The sequence below is a fragment of the Prionailurus bengalensis genome, chromosome F2, assembly GCF_016509475.1.
Source record: "Prionailurus bengalensis isolate Pbe53 chromosome F2, Fcat_Pben_1.1_paternal_pri, whole genome shotgun sequence".
NCBI classification, from domain to species: domain Eukaryota; kingdom Metazoa; phylum Chordata; class Mammalia; order Carnivora; family Felidae; genus Prionailurus; species Prionailurus bengalensis.
In genome coordinates, this window is record NC_057353.1 from 17,626,070 (window position 1) to 17,646,142 (window position 20,073).

Below are 20,073 nucleotides of genomic sequence, written 5' to 3' on the forward strand. Positions count from 1 at the left end.
GTCATCCAAGGAAATGGCGACCAGAAAGATCGGTGAGAAGGTGACTAGGAGTGTGGTGTCATGAGAGAAGCTCAACATTCAAGTCAACACCAGACTTTGGCTCCAGGATTAGGTATAACCTTGGAAAAGCAATGAACACTACTGAGCTAGGGTTTTCTGATCTGAAAATGGAGAGGACCTTTCCTAGTAGGTTATTAGGATAATAAATGCAAAGCACTGGCACAGTATCAGACAACATATGATAGCTGTCAATACTATTCTGGCTTTATTTTGTTACAGCAATACAGCATACCAGAAAGAAGTCAGAATGTGTTTTCCAGAGGAATTGAGAATTCTGACTCAACAGTTTTAGCTGGAAGTGAACTCACCTGGGTTTCTGAAAGGAAGACAGGAGACTGTGTTCCCAAGGAACAGTGCTAATCAAAATGGTATTTTAACTTAGACTTAAAATATCAGTTTATGATTTTTCATTTGCTGTTCTGTATAAAATGGGGATAATGTACCAAATCGGGTTCAAAAAATTTCTAAAAGGATCACATGTAAAAATATTTTTTAAACAGTGATGTGCTACACAAATCTAAAGCCATATTATTATTGTTATAACTGTTCTTAATTATCTTTGTATTTTTCATAAGCATTTAACAAACAAGAGGCCTTTAATAATAATTACATAGATCCAGAAGAGTCATTGGGTAATTTCTTTGACCATGACGGCCTATAATACACTTTTAAGTAAAAACTTAAATGGAAGTGGGGCGATTGGGTGGCTCAGTCAGTTAAGCATCCAACTTCAGCTCAGGTCATGATCTCACAGATTGTGGGATCGAGCCCTACGGCTCCACGTTGAGAGTGTGCAGCCTGCTTGGGATTCCTGATCGCCCCCTCTCTCTGCCCCTCCCAAGTTTGTACTCTCTCTTTCTCAAAATAAATATACATTAAAAGAAAAACTTAAATGGAAGAATGCATATAGCAACACTTAATTTATAAATCCTTTAAGGAAATGTTTATTTAAAATTAACTATTAAATGGGGCGCCTGGGTGGCGCAGTCGGTTGGGCGTCCGACTTCAGCCAGGTCACAATCTCACGGTCCGTGAGTTCGAGCCCCGCGTCAGGCTCTGGGCTGATGGCTGGGAGCCTGGAGCCTGTTTCCGATTCTGTGTCTCCCTCTCTCTCTGACCCTCCCCCGTTCATGCTCTGTCTCTCTCTGTCCCAAAAATAAAATAAAAAACGTTGAAAAAAAATTAAAAAAAAAAAATTAACTATTAAAAGCAAATGTCTCAGGGCGCCTGGGTGGCTCAGTCGGTTAAGCGTCCGACTTTGGCTCAGGTTGTGATCTTGCAGTCCGTGGGTTCAAGCCCCACGTCGGGCTCTGTGCTGACAGCTCAGAGCCTGGAGCCTGTTTCAGATTCTGTGTCCCCCTCTCTCTGACCCTCCCCCATTCATGCTCTGTCTCCCTCTGTCTCAAAAATAAATAAAAGTTAAAAAAAAAATAAAAAAAAATAAAAAAATATATAAGCAAATGTCTCTTTTTAACTTGTATGTTTTTCTTGAGAGAGAGAGTGAGAGTGAGTGAGCGTGTGCACACGGGGAAGAGGGACAGAGGGAGAAAGAATCTTTGCAGGCTCCATGCTGAGCATGGACCGGGATGCAGGGCATGATCCCACAACCCTGGGATCCTGGCCTGAGCCAAAACCAAGAGTCAGACACTCAACTAACTGAGCCACCCAGGTGCCCCAGCTTGTACATTTTAGTAAGTATATTTTAAGGGGGAGATTAATAAGTTGATAGAATAAAAAAATGTATTATCTTACTGAATATAAGTGAAAGCACTGGTTTTTGAATTTTTTGGGTCATTGGCTCTTTTGAACATTCTCATGATCCCTAAAAAGCTTCTCCCCAGAAAACTAAATGTGCACAAAAACTAGGTCACAGTATTGGGAATTTAAAACTTCTCCTTTGTATCAGAGGAATCTTTTAATGTTAGGCATACTGCATTCTCAGTTTTTCTGATCAACCAATTAAAGATGATTTTTTGGTAATTCTGCATTTTTTAGAACAGCTGTGAACCAGACGTATGCCCACACCTCTCCTTTTAAAAAGGACTCTTTAGGGGCGCCTGGGTGGTGCAGTCGGTTAAGCGTCCGACTTCAGCCAGGTCATGATCTTGCGGTCCGTGAGTTCGAGCCCCGCATCAGGCTCTGGGCTGATGGCTCAGAGCCTGGAGCCTGTTTCCGATTCTGTGTCTCCCTCTCTCTCTGCCCCTCCCCCATTCATGCTCTGTCTCTCTCTGTCCCAAAAATAAATAAACGTTGAAAAAAAAATTAAAAAAAATAAATAAATAAAAAATAAATAAAAAGGACTCTTTAATGGAAAAGGAGGAACTCCGATGAAAGAAATCTCTATGTATCGAAGTGGAGACATCTCTTAGATATTCCAAACATAACATGTTAGTCTCCAAATAAAATTTCATTTTTTGAGAAAACTATATGTAAATTTATATACTGTATATATAAATGTATAGAAAAGAGCTGGAAGGATATACACCACAATATTAAACCCTGGAGTTGCAGTGGAAGGGTGCAGTATAAAAAGGGCCTTGCATTTTTTTTAACCCTATTTTCTTCTGTAATTTTTTTTTTTAACAATAACTGGGTATTTTTCTATTTTTAATCTTGAAAAAATAGTCCTTCACCAAATCAGTGCTGGATATGCACCTGTGCTGAACTGTCACACGCTCACATTGCTTGCAAGTTTGCTGAACCGGAGAAGACTGACTGTTGCTCTGGGGAAAAGGTGGAAGATGGCCCTAAATTCTTGAAATCTGGTGGTGCTGCCATCGTTCATATGGTTCCTGGCAAGACTATGTGTGTCGAGAGCATACTCTGGGAGAGGAGACAGACAGCTGCTGTGGGTCATCATCAAAGCAGTGGACAAGAAGGCAGCTGGAGCTGGCAATGGGCCCAAGTCTGCCCAGAAAGCTCAGCAGGCTACATGAGCGTCATCCCCAATAACGCCACCCCTATCTTTTTTTTTTTTAATGTTTATTTTTTGAGATACAGAGAGAGACGGAGTGTGAACAGGGGAGGGGCAGAGAGAGAGGGAGACACAGAATCCTAAGCAGGCTCCAGGCTCTGAGCTGTCAGCACAGAGCCCAACGTGGGGCTTGAACCCACGAACTGTAAGATTATGACCTGAGCCGAAGTCAATGTTCAACCAACTGAGACACCCAGGCGCCCCAATGCCACCCCAGTCTTATTCAGCGGTGGAAGAACATCTCAGAAATGTTTGTGTCAATTGGCCTTTTAAGTTTAACAGTAAAAGACTGGTTAATGGTAACAATGCATCGTAAAACCTTCAGAATGTTTTGTGGACCGTGTGAGTGTGTGTGTGTGTGTGTGTGTGTGTGTGTGTGTGTGAGTGAGTGTGTGTGTGGCAGTTTTAAGTTATTAGTTTTAAAATCACTACTTTTTAATGGAACAAACAGCTTGGCCAAAAATATGTCACAGAATTTTGAGACCCATTAAAAACAAGTTTAATGAGAAAAACAAAAATAAATACAAAGTAGTCCTTCAGTGCACAGCAAGATATACTCAGCTGAGAACGGCATTAGAAAATACCATAATTTCTTAGCAAACTATAAGTCGTAGAGAGAAGAGAAAGAAAAGGAAAGCAGGGTGCAAGAAGCAGTAGATCTCAGAAGGGGTGGCAGCAGCAGCTCTGGAAGGAGCCACAGAGAGGGTGAGACGGTCCTGAGGGGCCCCGCTGGCTCGCCCCAGGGAGCCCTGCAGCAGCCCAGGCACTGAGCACTCACCTGGCACATGCCGTTCCAACAGCTTTCTGTGCAGTGAATGCCCTGACCTAATTCTCATCACAAGACCACTCTAACACGAGGTCAGGTAACTTGCTGAGGCCACAGAGCCAGTCACTGCACAGTCAGGATTTATTTATTTTATTTTGGGGCTGACTCTAAAGCCCACACTGCAAATTACTATACTATACAGCCGAGGCAGAAAAACCAAAAGGACACAAAACAAGCAAGGAGTGGGCCAATTTTGAGAAAAACCGGAAACAGAGTAAGCTCATTCTGGGCTTAAAACAGGACTTCGTAAGTGGAGTCTGTGATGAACAGACCAGTCCTGCAGATCAGGATCATGGAGCAGCGTGCCCCCAAGGTTCCAGATGTGACAGCTCTCTCGAGACAAACTCACAGTAGTACTTTACTATGAAATCTAAGTTTTAGTCATTGACTATTAGTTAAGAAATTTAAAAGTTGTGGGGGACAAATCAACCAATGGACACTAATATGCTCCTGCTGGTGTCCTGGGTTTAAAACTGAATAAGCCCGTGGGCGCCTGGTTGGTTCAGTTGGTTGAGCAGCCAACTTTGGCTCAGGTCATGATCTCCTGGTTCACGAGTTCAAGCCCTGTGTTGGGCTCTATGCTGACAGCTCAGAGCCTGGAGCCTGCTTCAGATTCTGCCCCTCCCCCATCTGTGCTCTATTTCTCAAAAATAAATACAAAAACATTAAAAAAAAAAAAAAAAAACCTGAATAAGGCCAGATTAGAGAATAGCACTGTTTCAATGGTAATTTCCTGATTTTGTTAACTGCACTGTGGTTATGTAAGATTTTTTTTTCTTCTTCCAAAGGAAAAACAGAGTAAGGAACTTAGAGATAAAAGGACATCTTATTTTCAAAGAACTCAGAAAGTCTTGGGGGCGGGGTTGATGAGTGAGAGAAAAAGGAAGAAGGGAGGGAGGGAGGGAAGGAGGAAATGATAAAGCAAATACAGTGAAATGATAACATCTGGAGAAACTTGGGTGTCATGTTAGTTTTATGTGTCAACTGTCTAGGCTAGAGTATCCAGTGATTAATACAAGTGTTGCCGTAAAGGTACTGTGTGGATGTGGTGAACATCTACAGCCAGTTGACTTAAGTAAAGGAGATGATCCTCAATAATGTGGCAGAGCCTCACGTGATCAGCTGAAAGGCCATCAGGTTTCCCTGAAGCAGCAGCTCCTGCCCAGGGCTTTCCAGTCTGCCCTACAGATTTCAAATTATTGGCCCTAATAATTGCATAGCCAATCCTGTGAAATTTAAATAAAAAATATAGATATGTATGTGCGTATATCATACACGAACAAATATATATGTACAGACAGAAACAGATATTTCCTGCTGGTTCCACTTCACTGGTACAACACTGATGGATACAGATTTTGGTACCATGAAGTGGGGGTGGAAGTGATTTTGGAACTGGGTAATGGTAGAAGCTAGAAGAGTTTTGAGGCATATGACAGAAAAAGCCAACAATGCCTCAAAGAGACTGTTAGTAGCAATATGGACATTAAATGCAATTCTGGTGAGGATGGAGAACGAGGTAAAATGCATGTCAGAGAAATCTTCTGTCATCCTAAAGAATACATATAATGGTCATGAATAGAATGCTGACAGAAATATGAATGTTAAAAGTTCTTCTGATAAGATCTCAGAAGGAAATTGGGACTATGTTACTGGATAATGGAAGAAAGTCAACAGTAAAATCTTAGTGTGTGAGCATAACTCCGTCCGGAAACTTGCTTATAATCCAAAGCACTCAGGGCGCCTGGGTGGCTCAGTCGGTTAAGTGGCCGACTTCGGCTCAGGCCATGATCTTGCAGTCTGTAAGTTCAAGCCCCGCGTCGGGCTCTGTGCTGACAGCTCAGAGCCTGGAGCCTGTTTCAGATTCTGTGTCTCCCTCTCTCTGACCCTCCCCTGTTCATGCTCTGTCTCTCCCTGTCTCAAAAATAAATAAATGTTAAAAAAAAAAATTAAAACAACAACAAAGCACTCGTGTATCAAAAGTGAGTTTGAAGAACCACTGGCTCAGTTGTGATCATGTGATATATGGTGTCATGTACTACTCATTTATCAAGTTAAAATTTATTAGAAATGTTTGCCTGTCTTGTGGACAGTCGCAGAACAAGTTACTTGCAATCCAAGGTTTTCTGTACGTGTTATAAACTGGCAGAAAACTTAGCTAAATTGTGTTGTACTACTGGGTGGAAAGCAGAACTTCTAAGTGATGAACTTGCATATTTAGCTGAGGATATTTTCAAGCAAAAGGTTGAAGATATGGCCTGGTTTCTCCTTGGTGTTTACAGAAAAATGAGAGGATACACAGATACATTGAGGAAGAAATTACTAACTAAAAAGGAACTAGCACTTGATAATTTGGCAGGATCTTGGCCTATCCAGACTGCAAAGGATGCTAAAAGTGGAAAACTCATTGTTATGAAAGCATTTCTTTGGATAGCAAGACAACTTTTTGTTGAAAGACATTAGGTATGTGGATCCAATGGATCCAATCAAACATCTCAGCAGAAGCCAAGGAGAGAGAGGAAGTTATCCACAAAGGATCCATGAATAAACCTCTTGACACACACAAGAGACCCACAGGGATTTTAAGAATGATTTACCGGTAGAAACACAGCCAGCCTAGACTGAGAAGGACAGACTTGGGACAAAATGAAGGAAGGTTATCAGCCTTCTGGGATTCTACAGGCAGGAAATGGGCTGATGGAGCTGCACGGCTGCAAACATGTGCTAACCTATAAGAAGTAATGATTTAGAGGAGCAGACCTGCAGGATCACAGGGAGGAGCCATGGGCCCAGAGGGCAGAGCATCAAGACACAGAGAATTATCCTCAGGCCTTGAAACTTAATGGAATTTACCCTGTTGGGTTTTCAACTTGCTTATTAGGGCCAGCTACCCTTTTATTCCTGCCAATTTCTCCCTTTTGGGATGACAATGTTTATCCTATGCTTGTCCCACCACCTCCACAGATGGGGAGGGATGATGCCCCAGAAGAGACCACATACCTAATCTAGATGGCTGTGATGATGAGATTTGGGACTTTTGATATGATGTTTAGAACAGATTTTGGACTTACTGATGCCATAATGAGTTGAAACTTTGGGGAATATTGGGAGGAGGTGAACATACTTGGCCTGAAAGATGAACATTAGTTTCTGGGTGCCAGAGGGCAAACTGCAATAGGTTGAACAAACAGTGGCTCTAAAAAGGTACATCTAAGTTGTTACCTCTGGTACTTATGAAGGTTACTTAGAAACAGGGTCTTTAAAGACGGAATTAAGTTAAAGAGTTTGACATGAGATGGCCTATATCTTTTTTTTTTTTTTAAGTTTTTTTTTTTTCAACGTTTATTTATTTTTGGGACAGAGAGAGACAGAGCATGAACAGGGGAGGGGCAGAGAGAGAGGGAGACACAGAATCGGAAACAGGCTCCAGGCTCTGAGCCATCAGCCCAGAGCCCGACGCGGGGCTTGAACTCACAGACCGCGAGATCGTGACCTGGCTGAAGTCGGATGCTTAACCGACTGCGCCACCCAGGCGCCCCGAGACGGCCTATATCTTATCTTACAGACATAAGAAGGCTAGTGTCCTTACAAGAGAAAAACGCAGACAGGATACATACAGATTTGACATCATACAGCCATCTGAAGATGGGGGCAGAGACTGGAGTGATGTGTGTACAAGTCAATGCATGCTAAGGGTTGACAACAGCCACCAGAAGCTGGAAAAGGCAAAGGATTCTCCCTTAAAGCCTCTGGAGGGAACGTGGCCTTACTGATGCCTTAATTTGGGGCCTTTGGCCTCCTGAACTGTGAGACAACAAATTTCTGTTGCTTTAAGCCACCAAGGTTGTGGTAATTTCTTGTGGCAGACCTAGGAAACAAATATATTGGGTGAATCATATATTAGAATTCTTTGTACTGTTCTTATAATATTTCTTTTAGGTCACACTGTATCCAAATTAAAAGTTTAAAATAAATACCCAATAATGTCTTTAGCTTGGCATGGAAATCCTTTTACATAACCTCATACCTGCCTCTTAAAACTCTGGACACTATATTACTCTATGTCTCAGACCACCTGTATTATAAAATAATTTAAAATACCTCCTTCATGGCACTTACAGAAATAAATTTTAGCCACCTGGGAAATTCACCACCATGAAATTTAACCTAAGAATTCTCTGCACAGTACATTTATGCCATCTTTTTATTTTTATTTTTTTTAATTAAAAAAAAGTTTTTTTAATATTTATTTTAGAGAGAGAGTATACGAGATGGGGAGGACCAGAGACAGAGGGAGACAAAGAATCCAAAGCAGGCTCTAGGCTCTGAGCTGTCAGGACAGAACCCAACATGGGGCTCGAACCCACAAACTGCGAGATCATGACCCGAGCCAAAGTTAATGCTTAACCGACTGAGTCACCCACGTGCCTCTATGCTATACCTGGACTCATATAAAAGAATTCGGCCCATCAGAAAATTACTTCTCAAAAACAATTTTAAATATGCCTTATTTATGAAAACTTACCAGCTGCTTTTCACTCACAGGAGACAGAGGTGGGGGAGCAGTTTCTCCAGAAGAGGGACGCCAGGTCAAGAGCCTTTAAAATACCAAAATCACACCAGTCATTGAAAGTATGGAACAGGACACATCCAACATGTTTTCAAACAGGCAGAAAAAAAGTCACAAAAATATGCCAAAAACAATATAATCCTTCTTTGATTACTGCTAAAAACAATTTACTAAAAAAAAATCTAGTGAAAAGTTTAAAATATGTACCTCCAGGAAACAACTAACTAGCATAATTAAAAGGGTACTCTGGTCATCATTTTAAAAAAACAAACCCAAAAACTACTTCTGAAAAGTTTCAAAAACTTTATACTAAGTATTAATGCCATTAAATATTCTCTATAAACTGAGACTGAGAAAAGTTTGAGACTTTTAAGAAATTCATAGAACTCTTTAGATTCTATTCTTTTAAAGTTTATTTATTTGAAAGACAGAGAGCAAGCACGTGCATACTCGAGAGCAAGTGGGGGAGGGGCACAGAGAGAGAAAGAGAATCCCCAGCAGGCTCCATGTTGTCAGCACAGAGGCTGGCGCAGTACTCAAACTCATGAATTGTGAGATCATGACCTGAGCCGAGATCAAGAGTTGGACACTTAACTGACTGCGCCACTCGGGCGCCCTGATTCTATTTTTTTTTTTTTTAATGTATAACAATATGTGAAATAAAATTTGGCCCCAAAGGGGAAATGACTTGCCACCCCTGGATTGGGTACTTGGAATAGAAAGATGATTAAGGCCCAAGTTCTTGCTTGTGAGAAGCAGGAGCTCCTGGGAATTGGGTAGATAGGGGCTAGAGACATCATTTCAGTTCCATATAGAAAGAACTCTGGCACAGTTTCTATGAAGAAATGCTTATTAGATGATCTTTAAGATCACGTACCTTAACTTGAATGTGTAGTTCAATAAACTAAAACAGAAGCAGTTCTTTTTTTTTTTTTTTAACGTATTTTTCTTAATTTTTTTTTTAACGTTTATTTATTTTTGAGACAGAGAGAGACAGAGCATGAACAGCGGAGGGGCAGAGAGAGAGGGAGAAACAGAATCTGAAACAGGCTCCAGGCTCTGAGGGGTCAGCACAGAGCCTGATGTGGGGCTCAAACTCACGGACCGTGAGATCATGACCTGAGCTGAAGTCGGACACTTAACCGACCGAGCCACCCAGGCGCCCCAAAACAGAAGCAGTTCTTAAAAACAAAAAAAGAGGGGCGCCTGGGTGGCGCAGTCAGTTAAGCGTCCGACTTCAGCCAGGTCACGATCTCGCGGTCCGGGAGTTCGAGCCCCGAGTCAGGCTCTGGGCTGATGGCTCAGAGCCTGGAGCCAGTTTCCGATTCTGTGTCTCCCTCTCTCTCTGCCCCTCCCCCGTTCATGCTCTGTCTCTCTCTGTCCCAAAAATAAATAAACGTTGAAAAAAAAAAATTAAAAAAAAAAAAACAAAAAAAGAAAGTTCAGCCTGACTGGTTTTTGTGAAGACTTCAAAGGGAAAATGGCTAGGCAAGAATTCATACCATCTTTTGACATAAGGGCTACAGATAAACTCACAGAAATGGGTCATCTGTCAGGTAGGTTGCTCCAACAAAACGTGTACCAAAAAAATAAGAAAATCTGACCAACAGTTGTCCCTTCAGTGTATGACCACCTACAGACTGCTTTCCTAGAGGTGTGTCCCTTTTGTTTAACTTCTGATGTCCTATTTATTAGGATACTGAGAAGGGGATCATGTCAGCGCAAATATACTTAACTCATGTCAAGAAAAAGTTTATGATGTTTAAAAATGTGAATCATAGTTTTCATGTAAGTTTTATACACATACACATACATATACATGTGCCTACTTAATAAGATGTTTTAAGTACGCTTTAAATCATCTTATTCAGCAGATTTAAAAGTAGTAGATTTGTGCAGGTCAGAGAGCCCCAGAAGCTGAGCTGGTAAGTAAATTCAATTATGTTGTACAAATAATCCAGGTGCTATTTATTAGTCATTTAGTGACACTATGTCTTAGTCTCTCCACTGATAAAAACTCCTTCACTACAATTCCAAACTAATCCATCATAAGATGACAATTAACTGTAAAATATATTTGCAAATTAATTTTCCTTAGATTATTAAATCTACAGTAACTGAAATATATGTTGAGTTTTTCACCCCCCAATCCAAAACCACTGCTTGCTTTAATCTGGATAATTAAAACCTTGTACAAGTAGAATCACTTCAATGTGACCAATAACCACATGACCAATCAGACTCAAGGGTCTGGTTTATAAATAATCTAATTCAAGTATTTGTATTTGTTATGGCTTACAGGAGTCTGATTTGCAATAAATGCAAATTCATGGAACACTGAGGTATTTTTAAAAGGATTTCTGTTGTAAGAAATCACTAGTTACTATGAAACTTTTTAGTTCGATCATTCAACATACAAAGTTGTAAAAAATCTTCTTACGCATGTGGGATTGTGGTTTTGAAGATATCCAGTGTGCAGTTACAAGTTTTATCCCAGATTTCTAGGGTAAACTTCTCACCATTCAGAATAACAACATTCTCTAAGCAGTTTGTACCAGATCGTGCTAACTGCTCATTGTCTAGAAAAGAAAAGAGCAATTCATTTATGTATTGCCAGGGCCATATTTAACACTTTGTGTCACTATTTGCTATAGACCTACCTTGCTGCACACACCAGTAGAGCTGGGCAAAAATATCATCCAAAAGTACATCACTGAGTACTTCTAAATACTGGGTGAACACATCACAAATTGCATAAAGTGCATGATTACAAGTTGTAGTCATCCATTCAGCTTTCTAGGGGGAAAAGTTGTTAAAAGAAGGTCAGACCATTCATCAACCACCAGAATTCAAGAAAAAAATTTTGCATATTTAAAAGCTAAGTCTGTTCACGTTCCTTTCAGAGCCCTCACTTCCCTCTAGAATATTCCATTCACTTCAACTCAGTACGAGATCTATTTTTCTCCACTGTTCCATAACCATCTATATATAAAATACTTTAACTATTTTTTGCATTATTTTTGATTATAAAAAATTACCACTGAATCATCTTGCTATTAACATTATGACTTCTCAAAACAATATGCATGAATAACAACAGCTGGCCTTGCTCTAGAATATGACAGAATATAAAAGAGAAATAAACAAGAAGAAAATGATAAGAATTTATCCAAATGGGTTTAGCATAAATTTAAAATAAAACTTTTGTGAAGTATGGTTCTTGAAAATACCGTAAATGGTGAATAAGGCCATACAAAGTAAAGAATTTATTTTTCTCAAGTATATAAAGACTAATCTGGACTGATATTTTCATATACAGTTTTGTGACAGTGCATATACATCTGTCTACTTAATAAGACTTTTTAAGTAAGAGTCTACCTGTAGATTTAAAAAACACAGATCTAAAGTAAAACTTTGTACAGGCCAGAGAGCCCCCAAAGTTTGCATTTAATATAGCTGTATGAGACAAAATAAGAAAACTTGAGGCTCTCTCTTCCCTACATTTACTGAAATGCATACTATAATTGGTTTGTAGTAAAATACATTGAAATAAAATAAGACATCACTATGTATTCTTTATTCACTTCAGAATAAGAGGTCACTATGAATGCTAAAAGAAGATAACTGGTATTTGTAGTTGTGGCAATATTAAAATGAAAAAAAGAAACCAAGGGCATCTGGGTGGCTCAGTTGGTTAAACGTCCGACTTCAGCTCAGGTCATGAACTCGCATTTTGTGAGTTTGAGGCCCATGTCGGGCTACATGCTGACAGCCCAGACCCTGGAGCCTGCTTCGGATTCTGTGTATCCCTCTCTCTCTCTGCCCCCCGACCCCTGCTCGTACTCTGTCTCTCAGAAATAAGATTTTTTAAAAAAATGTTTTGTAAAAGAAAAAAGAAACCAGAAGTCACTGAAAACAACCAATTCATTAACTCAGTTCTATCCCCAAATACTGTTCTTTATTTACAAAGACATACCTTTTATTATAATGAAAAATTCTCTAGTTTTTTTTCTTTTCCATGTCCTTAATTTGAAATAGTAAACTGTATTAGGGAAAGTATTAAGAACCTTTTAACTTGACTGTGTTAAATAAAATTTCATTTTCTCTTACCTCTGTCTGCTGTTCTGGTAATTTCATGTTGTCAAAGATTCTGAAAACAATTCTAAATAAATCCTGCCACCAGTGTTTTTCGTAAGTGTGGCCATAAGTTTTCATTATTTCGAACATTACTGTTAAACCCCTAAAATGATAAAACACAAGTAGAAAAACTGGAATACAAAAAAGCATGCTGCATCAGATTCCCCTCTTAAAATAGTTTTCAGAGTTCATAAAGCTAGTGAAAAAGTTTAGAAATAGTTTTAAACTAACACGTGATATTCAATTTTAAGAAATTTCAGCTATAGGGGTGCCTGGGTGGCTCAGTTGGTTAGGCGACCAACTTCGGCTCAGGTTATGATCTCACAGTACGAGAGTTCAAGCCCCACGTCGGGCTCTGTGCTGACAGCTCAGGGCCTGGAGCCTGCTTCAGACTCTGTGTCTCCCACTCTCTCTAACCCTCCCCTGCTCATGCTCATGTGTCTCTAACCCTCCCCTGCTCATGTGTCTCTCGGTCTCTCAATAATAAATAAACGTTTAAAAAAAAAAAAAAGGAAATTTCAGCTATAAACTAGGTTTCTTTAGGATGCATTTTGTAGGGAAAAACTCCAAAAGCCTTGGCCTTAAAATGTTTTATTTCATCTTTCCTTCACTCCCACCCTACCCTTCCCACATTTAAAAGTTGTAAAAGGTAATAAAGATTGCAAAAGATCATCATAAAATGAAGTTCTGGAAAACTTATAGGACTTTTTAGCTAACACTGTAATTGTTCATATAGCATCTGTAAACAAAAGGAATTATAAAACTGATTGACTATGACATTCATGTGAGTGGTTTGCTGCCCACCGTATTCTAGGCACAGAGCAATGCCTGTCACCCATGAGGCACACAGTAAGTATCTATTGAATAAACTGCTTAGTATCACATTCACTATCTTTTGTTTAAGTGTTAAAACTAAAACTCAACATTGTCTTCCTGATTCTTTATTATCTTCCTCTAAATAATAATGCCTTCAGGTAACCATTAAAAAGCTTGATCTTTTCTCTATATGTTATTTTCTTCTAACAAAATATAGGTATCCCTCCATTTAGAAAACGCTTATATTTTAAAAAGTCTGATGATAAGCCATTACAAAATTTTCTCTAAAATGTCTGATGATAAGCCATAATAAAATTTTCTCTGAAAGACTCCGTAAGGACTGGTTCACAGTCCAGCTCATTTACTGCTGTGCTACCTCCAGGCCTTGTACAAGTCTGGCACATACCAGGCTCTAAATAAATATTTGTTAAATAAACATGTGAAGTAACATAGTAGTTGTTTGGTACTACAGTAAGTTCACAGCACTTTATCTGACCCATAAGATATCTAATGTATATAATGAAAAGTAAGGAAACCGTAGTAAACAAATTCCTACAGAAGAAACACCCTCTCTTCTGTGGGAGAAGCCTATCAAAACTCCTTGTTTCCCTACAACAGAACAAGGCTCCTTTTTCCTCCATCTCCTGAGCTTGAAATCCATTTCTTCCCACTCTAAGTAACTGGATGCCAACTCCCACAGCTAGGGTAAGAGGAATCCTGTTTCTTCCAGGCCCCGAAAGCAAACACAAATCCACAGAGGCTTCCAAGGATTTTCACTGTTCAAGAAGTCTTTTTGAAAGCAATACTTAAGTTGCTGATACAGGGAAAAATAGTGTTTGAGACCCTAGGTTAATGAACCAATCCTAAATCCATAGAATTTTGAGGCAATCAAATAAAAACATACGTGAAAGTACTGTGTAATTAATCTGTTACACAAATCATGGCATTACATTTTAGTGAGAGAGAGAGTGTGCATGAGTGGGGAAGAGGGGCAGAGGGAGAGACAAAGAATCTTTAGCAGGCTCCACGCTCAGTGTGGAGCTGACGTGGTGTTTGATTTCACAACCATGAGATCATGACCTGAGCCAAAATCAAGAGTTGGGCCTTTAATTGACTGAGCCACCCACGTTCCTCCATGGTACTACATTTTTAAATGTAGTCTACATATCAGCCCTTACAAATCCTGGAATGAAATAAGAAAAAGCCATTACTGAACAAAGTTTACTCATATTTTTCCTCTCCTTTACTAGCTAGAATATATATCTTCTCTTCTCTTTAACAACTAAAACTCATCCATTATCTGAACATGGGATATGGCAAGAAGGAAAGCAGGATGATCCCAGACAAGGACAGGCTCAAAAGCTAAGAAAGCAGGTAGGTCCTTTGTCAAATAAATTTCTACAAACAAACAAGGGCAGTGAGGGGGTACTGAGTTTATAAGACTTGTCCATCATGATATGTTGGTTGCTCCACTGAGGTGGCTGGACAACAGAAAACTGTAAATCTTAATAATTTAGATTAATATGAATCAGGGGTTATCTTGAAGTTTATCAAGCTCCTAACAGGTCCACCGCCAAACAATCTTCAATGCCTAAATGCAAAATAAAATGCTGTATAAGTTCTTATGATTACTAAATTCTCTGACAAATTCCCAAGGTTTGAGTCTTATTTTGGATTACTTAACCTAATTTTATAAAAATCTCTTTTTATAACAAATAAAAATGAAGTTTCTTAGGATATGTATCACACTTAACCTTGGATGGGGATGAGGCTGGTTGTGGCATAAAGTGAGGAAGGAGAAATTCATTCCTTCATTATAGTTCTAGCATTGATATGTTACAAGTTTGTATGTACTACCGGTATAGTTTAAAAATCCAATGGAGTTAATTGCCGAAATGACTAATGATTCTCCCTAAAAAGAAGATGGGATACATAAAAGAAGGAATTTATTTAAACACAAAATTGAACTCATGATGCCTCAAGCACTTGTTGACAGATAATAGGATATACAAACTGGCAATTTCAATTTGGCAGTCAAAAAGGTAGTTATGATAAAAATTTTACTATGGGATTGACAGGAGCTGTAACATGAGAAGTACATACTGAATGCTTATCCAGTTACATTACATCCATAATCGTTTCTTTGCAAATGGACTATACATTCATATAGATCTTTTAATGAGAATGTATTTTTGAAAGGTCTCACTTCTTTTTAATAGACCTACATTATTCAAAACTGTTACTGACCAGTCTTCAAAGAGAAATGGTTCTTTATCTAAAATCCACCAAGCGTGTGCATTTGGAGATTCTTCTAGCATTCATCAGGAAATAAAATAAATTTTGCCACTAACTTCAATTTCTAATTGGAAACAAACATATGAAAAGATAGAATGTGTGAACAAATGAACACAGAAGCTAAAACTCAAAGTAGGATGCTATAAGAAAATGTTAAGGAAAAGTAATGTATTTCCATTTTTACTGTTGCTCCATTTAACATATTTTAAAATCTGTCTAATAATTGCTATACTGATAAAACACCTGACTTACGACGGACTTGGGGCCTTTAACTATCGAATTTGTGTTCACATGAGAAAAGTTAATTTAAGTCAAAATGAGCCTTTCAAAATTGTAGTTACAAACACTGATTGTTACCTGGTTCTTACATCTAATTTGCATCTGTTGATGATACAGGATAACTCAAAGAGAATTGGGAACCATCCTCTCACCCACACCCTGTCTTCAGGCGCCACATTCATATCATCGCTTGTGTATTCCTTGAAAGCCTTCAAGAAGAAAGGTAGATATACTTAAGGCAAAATATAACACCTGTACAATATTTCACCAAACAAATTTTTAAATGTTTTACAAATTCAAAGTCAGCACTTTGATAAATAACAATGTATAAAAAGATGGAGATTACAACTGTTTAAAAAGAGCACTGGACTAGAATCCAAAAGTTGGTTTCAGCTTCAACTCTGACACCAGCTTTTCTGCTTTTTACGCCAGGTTAAATCAGGTTTCCATTTTTATCATTTCATGGTTATGACACCATGCAGCCACACTAACCACCCCTGGGAAGTGTGAAGGTCAAATGAGTTGATGTATGTAAAAAGTACTAAGCACCCCATAGGTCCAAGTTGGTGTGCAGTAAAATCTTTCTGTAATGTACCACTTTTCTTGATGACAGTTACAGAGACAGATTCAGATACGCAAGATAAGGCTGGCAGCCAATTTGACCTTTTACTTCACTGTTTAAGCCTACAATCACCCAGACAGTCAACCTCAGTACTGCACAGCACAACATGTAGGGAACAGTATACAGAAATGGCTAAAAACATAGGCTTGGTTCAAACCCTAGGTCTCCTTTACTAGCCCTGCAACCATGGAGACATTTTTTTAACTTCTCTGGCCTCAGATGCCTTATCTGTATGGGGCTATAAACACTACCTATCCCATAAAGTATAGAAGACTAAACAAGTTAATACATGTGAAATACTCAGAAAAACACCTGACACCTTTAACAAATAATAGCTATCATTTCTAAACACTTCAGTAAGAATCAAGCTTAGATAATTTGGGGGTTTACTGAAAAATAAATGCTTCATATACCCTGGATTCCCAAATAAACTTCTATCTCAGACTGGAAATAAATACTCAGCATAATTTTGTTTACTAAATGACGCTATACCTGAGGTCTATCAGACACATATTTTGCACAATGGCGAATAAGTCGAATTGCTTCCATACTTGTGTCTGGGAAAGCTGCATTGCACGCAAATTCAGACAAACACTTCACTGCATCCTGGAAAGAATCAATGGTCGCTGGAAAGTGTTTTTCAAACACAAGAGCTAAAAGGGTGGAAAATATATCAAGATAATTATAATTTTTCAATTATTCTTACCTGCAACAAAAAAAACATCAACCCCTAGATGTAGAGCATACTTAACGGTTAAGGGTTTCGATGTCTAACAGACATGGCGTCACGTCTGTCATCACCGCTTACTTGACTGCTTTGAGTAGTAGGGGACAGGGACACAGGTCTGTGTTCTGTTTACACTATAAACCCAGCACCTAATGCAGTGACAGTACACAGTAGGTACTGAATCAGCAGATCTTGAATTACATTTAACCCATCTGTATTTCAGTTTCTTAATCTATAAAAAATGATAATGGTCATCATTATCTTTCAATCAGGCTTAACTTACATCCTAAGTATTTCATTCTCCTTTACAGTCAAAGGAGGCTGTGTAACATAGTGGTCAAAAACCTTTCCCTGGCTTTGAATCCCAACTCCATCATTCACCCTAACCTCACTGGGCCCGAGTTTCCTGACCTATTAAAAAGGGGATAATGAAAATACTTATCTCATAGAGCTGTTGTGAAGACTGAAGGAAACACATTCAGAGTACGTTATTGTGTTTGCCATACAGTAAACGTTCAATAAATGTTAACTATAATAATAACAGTATTACAGTCATTATTTACTCTGTTTCTACAGGCAAAATTTAGTAAACTTAAAGCCATAACAGGTCCATAATCTTACACTTGTATTATCTCTGGAACACATTTTTTTGTTTTGTTTTGTTTTTAACTTGAACACAGCCAGAAGAATACTCACTGACAATGTGCCCTGTTGTTTGGAATGCAAGTTCCACTATGCTTTCATCTTGATCAGATGCAGCTAGATGAAACACAGAGAAAATGTTCTTCCATCCGGACCGAATGTTAGCAGCTTGAGAATTAACCATCTGTGCTATACAACGTACAACCATATCTCGAATTGTTGGGGACCTAAAATATTAATATAATTGCGTGGATATACACACAGATAAAACCCATCAGTTTTTTTTCCTTTCTTCTGTTTCTCCCCCTTCTGTGGAAAATAATAAAGTATTTTTATGATATTAAGCAATTCAACAAATGTAATACCTGTTTCGTTTCATTATATGTTCAAAAGGTCTTAAGAAATCCTTCTGGAATCTGAAATTAGCAAGCTCCCCTTTCTCTAAGAACTTCATTGACAATTGCCTCAAGGAGTCTACTGCAAAAATAGCTACATCTTCATTAGGATTACAGCCAACCTGTAATGGCAACAGAAATATAGGGTGCTATTGTCAGCAGTGAAAATCCATCTCTTCATTTTTCTTTTAGAAAAAGTATAGAACTCATAGCATAGACAGGTAAATCCTAAGATTCTCCACAAAGACACTAGGTGTACTGATAATATTTCTCAACAAGAAAAATACACTTTAACTAAATTCTTAAAACTTAAGGTAATCACTTCTAAAAAGAAAAACAGGACTCAAACGGTTTTCTATTTTCAATTAGAAAAATGTAATTTAGAAAAGCTAGAATAGGAAAACGCCTCAATTACATTATAAGGAATTTCAAAACACGAAACATATTACAAATGTAAGCGTATCTTCTAATTATTCAAATACCTTATTAAAATGATCACCAATAACTTCCCAAATTCGAGACCACTGCAGTCTTATTCTTCCCATGTTGTAATATGATATTTCTACTATTTTCTGTAGACTAAACATTCTTGGGTGTGTAGTGGAAAGTAATTCATCCATAGACACAGCACAGAGCCAACGGACAAAATCCACTATAATATAAACAGATATACATTTTTTTCAGCTTTCAAGTTTTTTTTTAGCCAAAAAACCAATTTGTAAGTGAAATAAATGTATATACTTACCAATAGCATTTCCATCTAGCCTTGTTGACCCTGTAAATATTCTAAAGAAAGAAAACCATAATTCAAAAATTTATAAAGTCTGACTTCTGCTACATCAATTCAGAAGTAAGTAGCCTGAGGTATTAGCTACTTTAAATCTGTTTTAAGGGAACAAAAACATCAGGTAGTCAAATGAATATTTTATCATATAGTTTAATAACAAGTATAGTTTGGATGTTCCTCCGTCCCTCCTTCGTATTCAGTAATATGAGTAAGAATATATCGTTGTAATTTTACTAGTAAATTTATAAACACTAGATGGGTATCTCATGAAACTCTAAGAATAAAAAAATATCAATTTGTAAAACGAATTAAACATTGGCACACTACAAAACAGAAGGTTTTTCATTTTTCCTGATTATCTACTAGCATTAAACACATTCTTAAAATGGAAATTTCGACTTTTTTACAAGTATCATATGTTTGGTTAGAAAACTCATTTATGTTAAATTACAAGCAATTTAAGAGAAACTTGTAAAATAGTCTCCAATCGTTTAACCAAGAAGTGGCTAAATAACTTTTCTTAGAAAATTCAAATATTTAGAGTTAAGATATGCTGTCCAGCTTTGCCCAGCTTTCTTCACTCAGCAATTTTTGTTTCAAAGTTTCATAGAAGATTTCAGCATAAATCTACTATATTAGCCCTCTTTTAAAAGTCTGCATTTTTACCCATCCTCTGGGTTTGTAACCGAGGGTTCGATGTGACTTCCAGGATGAACTGATATTCAATTTAAATTGTGTACCATAGGCTTTGCATGACAAAATGGAAACCTTAAAGGCGGGAGCAGGTCAAATATTAAACTTAGAAATAAAAGTAATCATAGTGACAGTAATGGCTACCAACAATTACAAGGTGGGTACTATTCTAAGTGTTTTATATGTATCTACTCATTTAATAATCACAAATACTTTGTGAAGTGGGTATTTGTAGACTTTCAATTTTATC

General features: G+C 38.2%; 1 protein-coding gene across 4 annotated transcripts in view; it reads right to left on the reverse strand.

Annotated features, from left to right (window-relative positions):
- ARFGEF1 (ADP ribosylation factor guanine nucleotide exchange factor 1) overlaps window positions 1-20,073 on the reverse strand; it is a 149,627-nt gene that overhangs the window by 12,132 nt on the left and 117,422 nt on the right. For all 4 annotated transcript variants that reach the window (XM_043602221.1, XM_043602222.1, XM_043602224.1 and 1 more), the window contains 10 exons: window positions 19,089-19,129; window positions 18,826-18,995; window positions 18,314-18,465; window positions 18,003-18,175; window positions 17,072-17,232; window positions 16,036-16,166; window positions 12,541-12,670; window positions 11,091-11,226; window positions 10,871-11,009; window positions 8,386-8,458 (listed from right to left, as the gene is read on the reverse strand). In XM_043602221.1, the coding sequence (XP_043458156.1) occupies window positions 8,386-8,458; window positions 10,871-11,009; window positions 11,091-11,226; window positions 12,541-12,670; window positions 16,036-16,166; window positions 17,072-17,232; window positions 18,003-18,175; window positions 18,314-18,465; window positions 18,826-18,995; window positions 19,089-19,129 (1,306 nt within the window). The remainder of the gene's footprint in view (window positions 1-8,385; window positions 8,459-10,870; window positions 11,010-11,090; window positions 11,227-12,540; window positions 12,671-16,035; window positions 16,167-17,071; window positions 17,233-18,002; window positions 18,176-18,313; window positions 18,466-18,825; window positions 18,996-19,088; window positions 19,130-20,073) is intronic.